Below are 18,290 nucleotides of genomic sequence, written 5' to 3' on the forward strand. Positions count from 1 at the left end.
GGTAAATTTACCCAGAAGCTAGCCCCAGTCTCATGGCATATAGGAATCAAACTTTCACATTTTTATTCAGGTAGTTAGAGAAATTATTATTTTGGTCTTCTCTGAGGATCCTAAGGTATTTTGAGTGTTCTGACATATCCTACTGCCCCAATTACCTTAGACAATAGAGAGTTACTAGACCTACAAAGAGCTTCCTTCAGAACTCTCTCTCTCTGTCTCTCTCATCACCATCTCCGTCTGTCTGTCTGTCTGTCTGTCTCTGTCTCTGTCTCTCTGTGTTTCTCTCTCTCTCTCTCTCTCTCTCTCTCTCTCTCTCTCTCTTTCTCTCTCTCTCTTTTTCTCTCGCTCGCTCTCTGTCTCTCTTTCTCCCTCCCTCCCCTCTCCTACTCTTTTCTTCTTATCCTTACCTATTGTATCTATCTCAACCATGGAAGAGAGGGACTATTTTATTTTCAATTGCATATCCCTATCATAAGCAGTAAGTGGTGCAGTTTATAGGGCTGGACTAGAGTGGGGAAGACCCTTCTTCCTGATTTTGAACCTGGTCTTACACATTTATTAGCTGTATGAACCTAGGCAAGTAACTTAACCTTGTTTGCCTGGGTTTCCTCAACTGTAAAATGAACTGGAGAAAGAAATGGCAAACAACTTCAGTATTTTTGTCAAGAAAACCTCAAGTGGGGTGAAGAAGAGTTGGGTACTACTGAAACAAGTTAGCAACAAATCCCCAGTACCTTGGACAACACCCTGGGCATAATAGGTAATTAAAGTTGAATTATTAGAGAGAATTGGGTGTGTCGATAAAAAAAATCTAGTATCCCAATAGAAATATTACTAGTGATTTTTAAAATAATTATTTTTACAACTATTTAAATTTTAGATCTTTAAGGCTTGGAAATGAATAGTCACACATTCTTTCTCAATTTTCAGTTTTGTATTATTGGTGACCAGTAAAAGCTAATTTGATCAAATTATAAATTTTCTGCTTTTCATTAGAATTATCTCAATTGTAATTATTTTTGTTTTACTTAACATGCTTATCTTTTCTTTTTTTGAAGGACATCTGTGTATACCTAAAAATTTCATCTGTAATTGGACCTTAGAAAATGATTTACTACTTACTTCTGGGATTCCTATAATAGTCTGCAGATGCCTGGAGATGAGACTACATATAATTGGTTTGACAGTTTCCAATGTAACATCCACTGCACCAATTCAGGATTTGTTTAATGTGACATTGGAAAAAGTAGGTGTTGGACTTCTTGAATCTGATAATTCATCTCCAGCAGTGCTTATTCTGTTACCATTAAAGGTATGAGCTCATATTCACTTTTCCAAGAAAACTGTCTCACTCTGTGACATAAAACAATTAAATTCTTTGAGCCTCAATTTCCCCATCTGCAAAATACAGGATAGTGACATAGAATACTTTACTCAATTTGAGCTATGATATGACAAACTGAGATTAAAGACAGAGCATAACTACTCCCTTATACCTTCCCACTCCTTCCTCCCATATTTCCTGTTGTTACTTAGACTTGGAATACTGCTGAATAGACAGAGTATATGATGGAAAGGAGATTTCTTGACTTCAAGTCAGTGTCCTGGGCATCTGTGTTTTTTCACACTAGGTCTGCCTGGATCTAATGTTTCTGTCTCCTTGTGGCTGTCAAAAACATCTGGTAACCTAAGGTCAATGTTTTATAATATGGCATGTAATATAAATAACTACATACACATTTCAGCAGTATATATTTATTTCTCCATAAGAGAAATGTCATAGTTTTCATTCCACTATATTTTTGTTGCAGTTTGGATTTTTTTAAAAAAGCATAAGTATTTGAGACTTGCTTTTATGTTTTAGTTGAAAAGTGAGTCAAGAAACAAAAAATCAAATAAAGAACTTCTGCTTAATATTAAGGACCAGTTTTGCATGTGCATGATTCATACAGATAATAGTTTGTAGTCATAATTAGGATGATATTAGGAAATAGAAGTGATCATTGAAATCATTATTTTCTCCAGCTTGGTTTTTTCAAATTTTTGTCTAATCATCTTGTTTTTTCAACAGCATATTTCAAAAACTGTTAAAAACCTGATTTCAAGTTTCAATGATGAAAAAAAGCAAACTCTTCCAATTTGGGGCAGCAGTAATAATAGGTAATAATAATGATGATGATGATGATGATGAAATACATCTTTTAATCCTGTGTAAAGAGGAAGACTGGTGTAGTGAAAGAGCCCTGGCTTAAGAATTAAGAAATGTACATTTTGTTCCTATTTTTATGATTAATTAACAAGCTGACCTCAGGCAAATCATTTCATCTCTTTGGGCTTCAACCATTTTTTCCCTGTAAAATGAATGGAAGTTAGGATAGGGCTGGACTACATGATATTTAAAGTTTCTTCCAGCTAAGATAAGTAAGTGTAATGTTCTGTGGCATATTCATTTTCATGTATATAATTACATACATAAACAGGGGTATCTGTGGGAAATCTTATTTTGATTTGTATTCTGCACTGGACATCCTTCATGAATATGACAAACACAATTGACAAAATTGATCTGTCTGTTTTCTATCTTCCCTTCTCCCCACTTGCTTGATATTTATTTTCAGAGAGTTTCAGGTTATTGTTACTTTATTTCTGAAGGGATTTTGTATATTTTTAACATATGCATTAGGGACATCTTTTTGCAGAAGAGCCTTTAAAGGAAATATTTCATTTTCATAAGTAAGTCAGTCTGTCAGTAAACATATATTTAGTATCTACTATGTCCCAGGCATTGTGCTAAGCACCAAGGTTACAAAAAATGTCAAAAAGATAATCCCTGTTCTCCAGGAGCTCATAATCTAATGGAGAAGACATTCTCCATTATATATATATATATATATGTGTGTGTGTGTGTGTGTGTGTGTGTGTCTGTGTGTGTCTGTGTATGTGTGTGTGTATGTATGTATATATAATATATAAGCACATATATAAAGCTTGCAAAAGCAAGCTATATATAGAATGTATTTGAAATAGCAGAGAGAAAGCACTGGAATTAAGGAAGATCAATAAAAACTTCAAAGGAGAAAGGATTGGACTTGAAGGAAGTTAAGAAAGTAGGAAGTGAAGATAAACAGGGAGAGTCAGTATTCTTATCTGAAACTGGGAGATGAAATTTCTTATTCAAGGAATAGCAAAGAGGCCAGTGTCATTGTGTCAAAGTGTATCTCTCTATCTTTTGGTCAATTATATGACAATATGACCTATTATAGTCGTGAAAACCTACATGTTATCCTGTACCTATATAGGATATTCACATAAGGATTCCAGAGAGATAGAAAAGTAGGTATATATGGGTCTCTATACACATTTTTAATTGCCTTTCTTTTCCCCAATAATGATGATGATGTTAATTGTGTCCACGATTTTCCCCAAACATTTAATAATTTACTTTTTTGAGAAACCATCCCTCAAAAGTCTCAAAATTTTGTTGGCTCAAGTATTGAACTACTCTATTTATACTTTTTTCAACCCAAATATTTTTTTGATTAAAAAAAGTGTCATTTCTATTTCCTCATGCAGGATACTAGGAACTATAATATCAGAATTCAAATGTGAATGTTCTAATATCTTTAAGGGATGAAGGAATTACAATTTGACAGATCTTTTCATTTGGGGGGTATAAATTATTGTCCTTTAAATTTTATTCTTAAATTCACCCAAGATAATCTGGATTAATTGTTTCAAGTTCTGTCCTCTGTGGCCAAGCAGAACAAATCTAATTCTTTTTCCAAATGAAAGTCCATTAAATACTTGAAGATACATATTATGTACCCCCTAACTTTTTTTTTGCTAACAGATCCACAGATACTTCAACCAATTTTCATATGGCATAATTTTAAAGATGTTTCATATCCTGATTGTCTTGTCCTGGGTAGGTTTCAGGATAAATTAATATCCTTCCTCAAATGTGTTACCCAGAAGTGAATGCAGGGCAGAGGTACTACCATCTCTCGAGATGTAATCTGGTGCTGCATCTAGAGTGCCAAATTAAAAATAAAGGAGTACTGGATTCAAATCTTGCCTTTAACATCTACTTGTTAAGTGAATCCTAGGCAAGCCATTTCATTTCTCTGAGCCTACTTTTAAAAATTGTTTATAAGTTTTTATTATTTTTATAATAGCTTTTTGTTTTTCAAAATACATTCAAAGATAGTTTTCAACATTCACCCTTGTAAAACCTTGTGTTCCAAATTTTTCTCCCTCCCTTCCTACCTCCCCTTCCTCTAGACAGCAAGTAATCCAATATATGTTAAACATGTGCAGTTCTTTTCATGCTGCACAAGAAAAATCAGATCAGAGGGGAAAACGAGAAAGGAAAAAAAAAAAAACAAGCAAGCAAGCAACAACAACAAAAATAAAAATACTATATTGTGATCCACATTCAGTCCCCCTAGTCTTCTCTCTGGATGCTCTCTCCATCACAAATATATTAGAATTGGCCCGAATCACATTGTTGAAAAGAGCCAAGTCCATCTCAGTTGATCATCACATAAACTTGTTCTTATTATATATAATGACGTGTTTACTTCACTTAGTATCAATTCATGTAAGCCTCTTCAGACTTTTCTAAAATCATCTTGTTGATTGTTTCTTATAAAACAATAATATCCCATTACATTCAAATGCCATAACTTATTCAACCATTCTCCAACTGATGGGCATCCATTCAGTTTCCAGTTCCTTGCCACCATAAAAAGGGCTGCTATAAACATTTTTGCAGATGTGGGTCCTTTCCCTTTTTTATGATATTTTTTGGTACAGATCCAGTAGAGATCTACTGAGATCAGAATATTCCTAGTTTTATAGGTCTTTAAACATAATTCCAAATTGCTCTCCAAAATGGTTGATTAGTTCACAACTCTACAACAATGTATTTAGTGTCCTAGTTTTCCCATATCCCCTCCAACATTTATCATTATCTTTTCCTGTCATCTTAGCCAATATGAGAGGTGTGAAATGGAACCTTACAGTTGTATTAATTTGCATTTCTCCGATCAAGAATTATTTAGAGAATTTTTTATATGACTAGATCAAGCCTCACTTTTTTATCTTTAAAATGGAAATAATGATGCCTGTAGGGCCCACTTTATAAGGCTAGGGAGAAATACAAATGAGATAATGCATGTAAATCAACTTGTTAATTTTAAAGCACCTTAAAAGTTCTTGTTATGATTATCATCTCCATTTTCCAGATAATCTCCACAGAAATATCTGCCTTAATGAAAAGGCAGATAGCTAGTTACCCAGTCTATGATCTCTACATAGACCACCAGGGGGCAGTTGGAGCCCAGCTCCCAGATCCCCTTTAGTATGTTTTGCCCATGGTGTAGAGGCTCTATTTATATTTCTTTCAGATCCTAGATCTGAATGCATCAACCTAGATTCTTTCTCATCTCATTTAATCGATGATGAAAGATTTAAATGTAATTTATATTAAATTTATTAAATATTATCAGTGGTTATTCATACACAAGTTTATTAAAATGACTTAGTCTCAGTCCCATAAAGATTCTTATTACCTTTTGAGCTTTGTGTTTAACATAAGGACCACATCTTTACATTGTAGATTATATTACATTTATTGAATGAAAATAAAAACGACAATACTAAATGTCCCATGTGATTGCCCACTCTCTTCTGGAGAGGAAATTGGGTGTTAAAATGAATAGAATGCTAGACTTGTAGTCAGAAACTTCTGAGTGTTTATTTTGCTCCAGACATTTACTAGCTGTATGACTCTGGGGAAGTCATTTAATCTAAGCCCGAGTTGCCTTATTTATAAAAATGAGGGGATTATATTCAATGGCCTCTGATGCCCCCTTCAGTCTAAATCTGTGGTCTTATGATCTTCTGAGTCTAAAATCTTAACTTCTTGATGGATATAAACATTCATGTTAAGGTATAGTTTCTCAACTTTATTTTCACAGATGTGGCCTAAATACATTTATAAAGGGAGGCCATTACCCTTGTTCCAGACTCAAAGGTTATTGAGAAGAGAAAGGAAAAAGTCTCATTGTAAAGTAAATAGTTTATATTACTTTTCTTTTATTTCTGTGGGGCAAAAATTGATTTCTTCTCAATAAATAGGTAAAACCTGGAATCTGATGGTAACTGATGGGAACATCTCATCAACATCCCCAGCATCAAGATGAGCCAACACTAGACTAAGTTCAAGGACCCTATGAAATTAAGTTATAATTATATCTTTTAATGTGTTTTCCCTACATCCAGATAGCCATGCCTTCATAATAGTTTGAATGTTGTCAGTTTAGATACCTAAAAGCAAGTAAAGGAAGAGGAAAGGGAATGAAGACAGGGAAGATGGGAACAAAGAATTATGGCATATTTCTTAAATTCTTACCACAGTTTGTATACTACTGTAATGCTCTCACTTGGTTATTTATTTATACCATGCAAATTTTTCCATGTTTACTTCTGTTCCATTGTTACCTAACAAAAACAAAGGGGAAAACATCTGCACCTTGCCACAACCAAGTATTGTGCAGAAAAGAAAAGAAAGGCTGGTAGAATTTAAATAATTTGTTCCTGGACTTATGGCTATTAAGTATCAGAGACAGGATAAACCAAGAATTTCTGACCTTCATTATTCCACATTATATTGTCTAGTTTGAAAAATAGTAAATATTGCCGTAACTATTCTCATTCTCAATACTTAGAATTTATTTTGTATATTGGAGATACTTTGGAGTTTACATTATTAAAAAAGAGGCAAACTCAAACCCCAAAGAATGTTCTATTTTCAGAAATGAATTAATTTCTTTTCAGTTTCATTGTAAATAGATTTGAAACTGTCATCTGAGAATCTCAAAATTATCTATAAGTTCACTTTGATTTTTAATTTCATGTTATTGTTAATCGTAGTCATGCATGTGTTGATATCTATAAATCTGCTATATTTCTAAATAATAGCATCAAACCTTAGGCTTTTTTATTTAAGAATCATTTAGCAATCTGAGCATATATAGCTCAAATGTACTTCTCATTTTATTTAGGTAAGGCAACACTTGTTTCTTTGTTGCCCATTTTGCAGTTATGTCCATTATTCTACCACTGTAGAACTGTATTCCCTATTCTGTTAATTTTTAGAGCCTAATAGATGCGTTAATCACCATTATCTTTGTGAGTTGTTTTAAACAATATGGTTAGTGTCAAAATCCTTTTCAGCCAATTGATGTATTATTTGAACAGAACCACAGGTATAGCAGAGAAAAACAAAACTATAGGTGAAGATATAGTCAACTAAATTGTCAATCTTAAGATATTATTGAATAGAGAGCAGTGGTCTTCTTTAGTTTGGTAGACATGAAAGCAAAGACTGAGCCTCAATTCGTTGTGTTCATCTTGCCCATAGCTCAGGGTGGAATTTTGTACAAAGTAGATGCGTAGTGAATGTTTTCTCAATTGATTTAGCCCACATTTTCTAAATTTTGCTCTCTGCTATCATGTTATGAGAAGGTTTTATCTCCCTAGATATTCTTCAGTTATGGTTTCTTAGATAGTGCTGGGTACCTTTTAAATTCTTTTAACTTATGAAATTAAAATGAGAGAAGGAATCCATTCTCAATAGGCTTTTTCATGCTTCACTAAAACTCCTAAAATGGAATTACATCTTACTTAGGGCAGCCCAAGAGGAGGAAATACTTCTGTAATCGTACCAGAAGGGGGCCAACAAATTATCCTAAGGTCTTGGAAGCACTGAAGAATTTCCCTCTGGGTTTCCTTCAGCCCAATTTTTAAATTCATCTGATTTCTAGGTTTTGAAAGGCATTCAGTGTTAAACAGAGGATTTGGAATTTGTTCCTAGATTTAATAGGGAGTCGCTGGAGTTTATTGAGCAGGGATGTGACATGGTGAGACTGGAATATTTGGAAAATCATTTTGGCAACTCTATGGAGGATGAAATGGAATAGGAAGAGACTTGATGCAGAGAGGCTAATTAGGACACTTTTTCCTGCAATAATACAGGTAAAAGGTGATTAGAGCTTGATATGAACTAGAGTGAGATTAGAGAAAAGGAAAAAGATTTGAGAGTGACCGAGGAAGTGATTGAGGAGTGTGGATAAGATTTGGAAATTGATTGTATTTTTGTTTGGTTCATAAAGCAAAATAATAACATATAGTATTTTAAAGTTTGCTAATACTTTATATACATTATCCCACTTGATCCTGGAAACAACACTATGAGATAAATGTTATAAATTTTCTTCACTGGAAGATGAGGAAATAATCTCCAAGAGATCAGATTATTTGGTCAGAATCACACAGTTATTAAAAGTCCAAGAAAAGATTCCAACGTGGTTTTCCTAATTTCAAATTTAATACTTTATCCAGTATGCCAGGGCTTCTTAGTTTTTTCCATTTGTGACCCTTTTTGTCTGAGAAGTTTTTACTTGACCCTGAGTATATAAGTATGTAAAATGATATGCAAATCAAACATTTACTGATAATAAATTATAACTTTATGACCCCCACATTTAATTATGAGACCTCATATGGGGTCATGAACAACAATTTAAGAAGCTTGGCACTAAGCCATGCTGTTCATTTTCATGGGAGAACTTGTTAATATGGTAATAAGCTAGAAAAATTGGTTCTTTTGCATACATTACATTAAGGCTATGGTACCATAATAAGTGTCCATTCTGTTCAGCATTATCTATGTAGATCATGTTAAAATGAACTATTAATAATGATAGCATAGTGTGGTGGAAATAGTACTATACCTGGAATAAAGAAAGATTAAGTGGGAAGAAGTTCAAATCTTAATTCTGACAATTAGCTGTGTGACCCTAAGTTTTCACATCTATAAAATAAGTGGATTGAACTAGATGAACTTCTAGTCCCTTCTAACTTTAACTTTTTGAATCCTTGATCTTATAAAACTCTTTGAGTCTCAGTTTCTTCATTTATAAAATGTACCTAATAGTGCTTGTAATGCCTAACTCACAGGACTGGGGGACTATTGAACAAGATAAAGTATGTGGAACTCTATAAACCTTAAAGCCCTAAATAAGCATCAATTAGTACTAACTTTCCAGAATGTTTCTCCTCCTGGGCAGTGTTTGAAAATGTCCCAAATAACTTTTTCCAATGTTAACACATAGGAGAATTAATTCTACACTCCTGTTATATGTTAGAACAGAATTATCTATAACTGGATGCGTAATCAGTTTAGTCATTCTATCAACATACAATCCAGTGGAATTCATTTCCAATTCTGGTACTCACTCCGGATCAAAGGGAATGTAACTAGAAACTCTCATTATGAACAAATGGCGCCACAGGAGCAAATGCAGAATGGCAATTAGCTTATTTTGCTTAATTATCAGAATCAATATTTGTCTTGGGCATGGATTTCAGTAAACTTTGTTAAATATTCTCCATCCTAGCTATAAATTTGTCATTAAGATAAAGACTCCCACTTGCAGCTTCATCTTCCTTGGCTCCTAAGTACATTATATCCCATTACATTTAGCATTGTCAGAATACACAGGATATCAGAGCCTGGGACTAGTATTTCAATGAGACTTCAAGAACTCCCCAGAGACAAGGTATTAAACTAGTCATTTGATGCCCCTCAAATGAAGGGTTTGTCATTGGGAGTTTAGTATTCTGTGTATTCTTAGATTTTTTTTTTTCTTAATAGTTAAAAGCCCACATCAACCTTATTTTCTAACTTGGAATACTTGGAACCAATAATAACACCAGTTTCACTTACCAGTAGGCTGATAGGGAAAATGAATCTATTTATTTGTCAGAGTTTGGTCTCATACACATTCAGCTGTATTCTGATATAATGTTTTCCAGGAGGAACCTGGGAGACTACCCAACCCAAAAGCATTTTTCTGCTAATATTTTACTATCCTTATCCTTTCTGAGCATTCATGAATATGTACTGCAATAAATAACAAATACAAAACTTGACCAGAGTGGAAGAAGTTTTGCTTTACATTTTTGATATATTTGATCTTAAAAGAGCTCATATTTTAGATGGTTAGCCTTTGATTACAATGGAAAGTTTACAGTTAAGTTTTCATTTGAAGATTTCATGGAACACCATTTGGCACCATGTTACCACGAGAGCCTATCCTCACCAAAGCTATTTCATAATTTTGAATTTGAGTTCTTCCTTTTAAGTTCAGTTTTCCTCTCATTTCAGCCTTAAAGTTGTTTGTAAAAGCACCCTGTAACTCAACAACAGTGGATTCTAAATCAGTTAATAGACTGCCACCTTCAACGTAATTACTCCACCTTAACCTTGTTCCCACATGGATAAGTAAGACTAAGAGGCTTATTTAGACACCAGAAGTTGTGAAGATTATTCTATCATTTCATATGGGGGATTTCATGTTTCTTATGCTGTTGGATCATTTCCAGAATTAAGGATCTTTGGGGGCAGGGCACATTTTTGGAGTCATTTGCATTTTTTCTCATAGTAAGCAGAAATTCCTTTAATAAAAGTTGCCTTTGCCAAGGTGGTACTTGCAGTTGAATAAGTCATATGAGAATTTTAGGCCCCAAAACATTTTCATTTGCATTTAAGTTTGGAAAATACTTCTGAAGCTTTCCCTATTAAATCATCATTTATTTATTTTTTCCTCAATGGTATTTTATTTTCTAAATACATGTAAAATGGTTTTCAACATTCATTTTTGTAAGATTTTATGTTAACAAATTTTTCCCCCTCCCTGCCTTACCTCTCCCTTCCCCAAAACATCAAGCAATCTCATCTGAGTTATATGGGTATTTTTTGTACAATCATCATGTAAATATACTTCCATATTTGTCATGTGCAAGAAAAATCTGAATAAAAGGTAAAAATCTATGCAAAAAAAAAGCAAATACAAAAACAAAGGGTCAAAATGGTATGCTAAGAACCACATTCAACTTCCATAATTCTTTCTCTCTTGGCTATGGATGGCATTTTCTATCCTAAGTCTGTTGGAATTGTCTTAGATCACCACATTGCTGGGCAGAGCTAAATCTATCATAGTTGATTATTACATAATCTCGCTATTACTATATACAATATTCTCCTGCTTCTGTTCACTTCATTCAGCATCAGTTCATCTAAATCCTTCCTATCCAGTCATTCCCCAATTGATGGGTGTCAACTCAATTTCTAATTCCTTGCCACTACAAGAACTGCTACAAATATTTTTACACATGTAGGTCCTTTTCCCTCTTTGGCGATCTTTTTGGGATACAGATCCAGTAGTGAGGCTACTGGATCAAAGGATATGCAGGGTTGTTTTTGTTTTTGTTTTTTTTTGTTTTTTGAGGCAATTGGGGTTTAAGTGACTTGCCCAGGGTCACACAGCTAGAAAGTGTTAAGTGTCTGAGGCCAAATTTGAACTCAGGTCCTCCTGACTTCAGGGCTGGTGCTCTGCTCTATCCACTGTGCAAGCTAGCTGCTCCCAGGATATGCTTTTTATAGCTCTTTGGACATAGTTATAAATTGCTCTCTAGCATAGCTAGATCATTTCACAACTTAACCAATTTTTTTTATTAAATGCAATATACACTTATAGCCAATGTTTCATTTCCTTCCAATTATAACTAGTATTTACATACAGTTTCAAGTTTTTGAAGCACTATATATTTATATTATACATACATGTAAAAATATATATATATTCTCATCATAATAACTCTGTGTAATATCCTCATTTTACAGATGATGAAATTGAAGTTGAGAGGTAAAATGATTTGCACAGTTGCCCACAGCTAGCAAGTGCTTGAGACAGGATTTGAACTCAGGCTGACTCCAAATTCAAAACTATAACCTTAGTACCATCTATTTTCCCATTATAATTGGAGGTAGGGCAACTAAATGTTTTGTGTAGTAGAAAGAAGAATCTGCTTATAAAAACTGTTTTCATGTCCTTTAAAATAGCTTTGTTTTAGCTATGTTAATGGAAACCAAAAAATCTTTTGAGGAAGATAATGAGTTAGTGGCTCCCTGTAGACATAGTCCTTAATTTCCTATTCACATTGTAAGAATATAGTCAGTGTCAAGCATTACTCTCAAGAAAAGTTGAATTTCCACTTTCAAATATAGATCTGACTCAATAACTATCTCATTATTGATCATTATTTCCAAATTTTCCTGTAAGGTTCTTGGTTTCTGGAGAATTTTTCAGTGCTTAAAATAATATGATAATTATGTTTACACTTCAATATTTCAAGGAACCATGATTTTATCAGCATGAACACTGTCTCTATCAGCTTCTATCACAATAGTTCCATATCTTAGGAGATGATCTTAGTGAATTGCTGCGGCTGAAAAACAACACATTATTTTGTGGCCAATGTTCTGGTAATAAGCTGCTTGAACTAGGAAGCCAGATATCCAGGGTAACACTGGAACTATCCTCACAACTCTTCTTGCTCGATAGGGTCTGCCAGAGTTAGTTAAGTTCCACTGGCATAATCATCTCCAGATCAGAATCAAGTTTGGAGTTGGAATTTATGGAAAGTGTGTAATTATTTATTAATGAAAAATATGTGTCATATGTTTTATAGGCTTATAAAACATGTTAAAATGAAATGTTTTACCTAGTGATGAGAAATTGTATTTTTTCCTTTCTTTTTTTTTTTTCTATAGGTCTATTAACATCACATTTAATGTTCCTGAAATATGTGATCTCTCTGTGTCAGTGTTCAATCCCCACAACCATATCCTCTTCATTCAATGTCTTGCTGGGCACATCAGAATAGGAGGTTCATATATTGATGGGAAGTCTGCTTTTCCACTTAAGATGAACCAAACTAGCCTTTGGATGCCTGAAAACAACAAACAGTTTTCCCAGGAGCTGGGATTTGGTGTTCATACTTCTTCAGACAATATCACTTCTCTCGTGTTTGATTTTGGGGATGGTACAGTAGTTCAAGTCAGCATCCAAGATGGGTCTGATGAAATAGAAATCATTACTTATCACCAATATAGAAAAGGTATAACAAACTTTATAACTGTTAGAAATTGGAAGGAGAATAAGTTTGTAGCATATAAAACAACTGATGCTTGAAGATGTAGGGTATAGCAATGGGAGGAGAAAAGAAATCTTCATGTGCTCCTTGCCCAACATTTATATTTTTTAGGCTTTACTTCCTTGTTAGAGAACCCTCATTTCCAGATAAAATATTATGAGAGGTTATTTTAGACCCTCTTTTTCCCTCTACATTATCTCATTTGGCAATTTTGTTTGCTTCTGTGTGTTCCAAATCTTCTCTAAACAGATGATTCTAATAGTTGAATTCCAGCCCTGGTCTCTCTCTTTAGCTATAGTCACACATCACTATTTCTTGGACATTTAGAACTAGAAGTCTCAAATTCAACATGTTCAAGACAAAATTCATTATCTTTTTCTCTAAACCCCCCTCTCGCAACTTCCTTGTTATTCTTGAGGATAACACTATCTTTTCTGACACTTAAGCACACAATTTTGGCACTATCCTAGACTCCTCACTCTCATTCACCCTATTTATCTAAACTCTTGTCAAATCTTGGAGTTCTTACCTTAAAAACATCTCTAGTAACATCCCCTTCTCTCTATTTACTACCAGTTAGTAAAAAAATATTTATATATTTTTAAGTACCTACTGTGAGCCAAGCACCATGCTACAAAAAAAGGCAAAAGATAGCTCTTGTTTTGACTTTAACTGGTTGTTTTCCCTCACTTTCCTCAAGACAGTTCTGTTCACAACTGTTGCAAGGTGCCTTTATCCCTTCACTTCTCCTCTCCCCAACTCCTACAGATATCTTCCTTCTACTATATATACCCTACATCTACCTAGTTGTTTACATATTGTGTTCCCCATTAGAATATGAACCCTCCCTTCCCCCATCCAGGGCCTAGCACAATGCCTATTGTTTATATTTATTTAAATTTTATTTATTTATTTATAACTTATTTATTTATTTATATTTATATTTAAAACTTATTAAATGCTTTTGATTACCTGAATGACGTTAAAGACTAATTCATGATTTGTTTCTGCATTCTGTAGTACATTTTTTAAAAGACTCACTTAAATATCTATCATCTTTTAAAAATTGTCCTGCAATAATATCTATTTGTTTTTCTCCTTTAATGTCTTATGACTTTGTAAAGTTCACTTGAAATTAGAAATAATTTTAGAGAAAGTTGGAATCATGATATTCACCCCTTAAATGATACAGCAGTGTTTAATCGTCCATCCCAATAACACTGCAGTTCTGGTGAAAACTTTATATCATTTTTATCATCTGTCCTGCCATTGGTATATGAAATTATATAAACATCAGCACTATTGGTACAATTTTTTCACTTCTTTGCTCAATATATGCTTTCCTAAATCTTCGTATGAAACATTCATATTAACTATTTTCTCATATGCACAACAATGGATAAACCTTTTTGGTTTATTTTTACTACTTTATTTTATTCTCTGACAACCTATCCTGTGACCACATGCCTTCTATCTCATTCTGATAAGAAGTAAAAGACTTAGGGAATACAAATTTTATTCGATGCTAAAGAGATGGCTAATTTCAACTTGGTGAATTTGTCTAAGACCTTCTGTGTACATATTAAATGTAAAATATTTTCTTTAATCTCTTTAAAATGTTTTATTATAAATAAGATGGCATTTTATTATAGATTCTCATACTTATCAATATCTAATAATAATACTATAAAATAATTTCATCATTAAGTATTTACATATAAATTTTAAAATTATGCTTATATTTTAATATTTAATTGATATTTAATAAAATATATCTAATATTATTCTTTTCCTCCAGAGGGCACATATATGATCAAAGTGATTATTTTCAATGAGTTTCATGGAAATGAAAAGGAGTTAGGACCATATTATGTAGAAATAGCTCAACAAGATTTGAGGGTATTCATGAATTCTAGCAGTGTCCATAAGGATGAAATCCTATTTTTTGCTAGCTCCTTACAAAGAACAACAACTGGAAAATATACAAGAAGCATGAGTGATTATACTATCTCTATGAATAAAGGCAAGTACCTCATTTAATTTTAATTTATATCATTCAAATTTCTGTTAACATAACTGGGATATCTTTTCACACATGTAGGTTATTACCTCCATAGATATCTCCCTATTTGAAGTTCATTATGGCATTTATTCTTAGCCTATTTATCTTATACTTTTAGAATTCACTATCTATAGAGTCAGAGATAGAACAATCATAAAATATAGAAATGGAATGAACTTAAAGATCCTTTAGTTCAAACTTTTTCACATATGAAGAAACTGAAACAGGGAAAACTGAAGGGCATTGCCCAGGACTATACTTGAAGTAGTATAGCCAAAATCTGAACCAGGATTTTGACAGCAAATCAGTACCTTTTCAGTAAATGCTGTTTAATTTATCTTGCCTATCTGAAAATTAATATTTGTAGTATTTGGAAAGTGGTAGGAGGTATACTTTTTAAAGATCATAAGAACCTGGTGGAAAAAAAAAATGTTTTCAAACTAATTGATTATCACTATTTTACTGACTTCTTTAGCTTCTGAATAATAGAATTATATTAAAATTAAACTATCATCCTCACTCCAACAGTTTAAATCTTGTTCATAATTAAATGAGAGAAACGTAAATATTGTTTTGTTAATGAACGACTACCTCATTATTAGGGCAGCTAGGTGATACAGTGGATACAGCACAGAGACCTGGAGTCAGGAAGATTTGAATTCAAATATGGCCTCAGACATTTAAGTGGCTGTTTCATCCTGGACAAATCACTTAACCCTGTTTGCTTCAGTTTCCTCATCTCTAAAATGAACTGGAGAAAGAAAAGGCAACTACTCCAAAATCCTTTTTAAGAAAATTTCAAATGAGATTCCAAAGAGCTAGTCATGATTGTAAAACAACTCAGTGATAACACTTCATTCTTATTCATGAGATTATTATTCTCTCTTATAAAGAAATGTTTGCTTCCCATTTATTCACATGAAGATAAGAAAGAATCCTAATGTACAGTGAGAGAAAAGAATAGATATAACAGAGAAAGTGTTACACTTTAAGTCAGGGAAATATGGGTTTAGTTTACCACCAATATTTAATAGCTACATCACCACAGATAAGACAATCTTTCTGGGCCTCAGGCAAAACTCTAAGATAAAATTAAAGAAGTTGGTGAGTTCTCACACAGATGAAGTCACAGATCCTAGATAAATTTACATACTATTTTATGACTATTATATTAAAATGGTTGTTGTGTGTGTGTGTTTTTTTTTAGGAAAACAAAAAAAGAATGAAAAGTGATTCAATAATCATTATTAAAAAAGAATGTGGGATATGGTATATAGAGTAAGAATTTTAAAACTAAGTTATTAGAACTAAATAGTGAATACTATGTTTTAAAATCATTTTCATCATTAACCAACATTAATTGTGATTAAAAGGAAAAATGTTGTCTCAGATGCTAAGAGGTTTTAAGAAAATTTGATTGAGAAAATTTGTGCCTAAGAGAAAATTCAGACTTCTGTTACTGAATTTCTGCACATTTCATATTTCTTTTTGGATTTTTTTTTCTGTTAGAGAAGTCAAATGGAGAAGTATTAAGTCTTTGATAAGGATTTCCCTAGAAAATTAAGGCTGTCATTATGTTTTATATAATATATGGCATTTTATTTTTTTTCATATTTAGGACCCATTGTTATACATAAATTTTCATCTACTTCTTCATATAATGTGTTCCTAATGGTACCAAACAGAACAAATGGCTGTCAAGATTGGACCAATGTGAATGTTCAGTATCAAATGCAAGGTGAGTGATTTAAGCAATGCTGTCTTTCACAAAATCTTTTCTGGCTAATTTACTCAAACAGTGCATTTCTTTAAGTTTGTTGCTTTTGTAAAGGCTCCTCTTCTTTTGATTTTTTTTTTAAATTTCCAGAGCCTAGCACAGTGCCATGTATGTATTAGGTAATTAAAGTCCATGTTTATTGGATTGATTTGGGAACCTAATTATAAGAACCTAACCACAGATGACAGGTTTTACAGAATAATTAACTCTTTTCTTTAAGCTTTCTTCAAATGAGAGGACCAAGGATTGGCTTTGTCATTTTGTTGTTTATGATTGTGATGTATTCAATCAAGGGTCATATAATATTGTTGTCTATACATTGTTACCTTTTTACATATATTGTTAATTACATACATTCTTGTTTATTTTCTTATACTCGCGACTTCAGTTTTAGTCATTCTTTTGAGTATGTTTTTTTTTTTTAAAAGTTGGAGTTGCTGAACTAATTAAATTACATATTTTTTCCTCCTTTCTCCCAAACATTTGTAACACTAATTCTTTTTCTTACAGCTGTTTCTATCTTTACAAATGGCACAGTGTTTGCCAGTGATTCTGAGGTCACATTTTTTGTTCATACAAATGAAATGAGTCCTCTAGAGTTTGTTTGGCATTTTGGAGATGGTTCATGGACAAGAACAACTTCAAGAAGTGTTAAAAAAAGATACAGTGTTCCCAAGAAGTATGTAAGATTGGTCACATGAGGTTTCAACATTGTAGAAATTTTTACTTTGTAATGTATCAAGGTAATTTTATTCAATACAAGATTATTTGGATTGTTATGATGGTATTAATTATATTTCAGCTCCTCAATGGTTATGGCCTTAGTGATGTGACAACATGTCCATACCTTCTCATTATGGATAATTCTTATCCAATAGATCTTCCATCAAAGATTTATCTAATGCTCTGGGTCTTATAATATTCTCAGAGAACCAGTACAGTAATTGAGGCATCCCTCTATTATCCTCTATTTCTTACTACTTGACCAGTCCACCTCCTTTTCCAATGACATAATTCCTGCTCAATATGTTTTATATCCCTCCCTGTGACTAATTCATCATTTACACTGTCATTCACTATAATATCACCAGAAAATATTGGTGATAAAAACCAGGTTTTGCATCAAGAAGATTGTTTTTACTACCATGTATTGGGAGAGGGAACTTCTCAATGGAATCTATCACAATTATAATCATTCACCAAACTCACAAGGGGTATTTTGATTGCAATGGTCCCAAATACAGATTTAGATTCTTTGGGATTCATTCCATCCCTCTAAAACAACAGCAACAAACTTTTTTCTTCCTAGAGCATTCTGTTAAAAAACACACAAATTCAACTCCAGAGCTGTCATCTCTCTTTCAATATCTTATGATGAAATAGCTT

At 32.9% G+C, this 18,290-nt stretch overlaps 1 protein-coding gene across 1 annotated transcript in view; it reads left to right on the forward strand.

The window, feature by feature from the left end:
- PKD1L1 (polycystin 1 like 1, transient receptor potential channel interacting) overlaps positions 1-18,290 on the forward strand; it is a 155,130-nt gene that overhangs the window by 21,551 nt on the left and 115,289 nt on the right. Inside the window, 6 exon segments of the mRNA XM_031965559.1 lie at positions 1,059-1,312; positions 2,072-2,160; positions 12,683-13,029; positions 14,864-15,088; positions 16,746-16,865; positions 17,415-17,583. Of these exon segments, the coding sequence (XP_031821419.1) occupies positions 1,059-1,312; positions 2,072-2,160; positions 12,683-13,029; positions 14,864-15,088; positions 16,746-16,865; positions 17,415-17,583 (1,204 nt within the window).

The sequence above is a fragment of the Sarcophilus harrisii genome, chromosome 1 (genome assembly GCF_902635505.1).
Source record: "Sarcophilus harrisii chromosome 1, mSarHar1.11, whole genome shotgun sequence".
In the NCBI taxonomy this organism is placed as follows: Eukaryota; Metazoa; Chordata; class Mammalia; order Dasyuromorphia; family Dasyuridae; genus Sarcophilus; species Sarcophilus harrisii.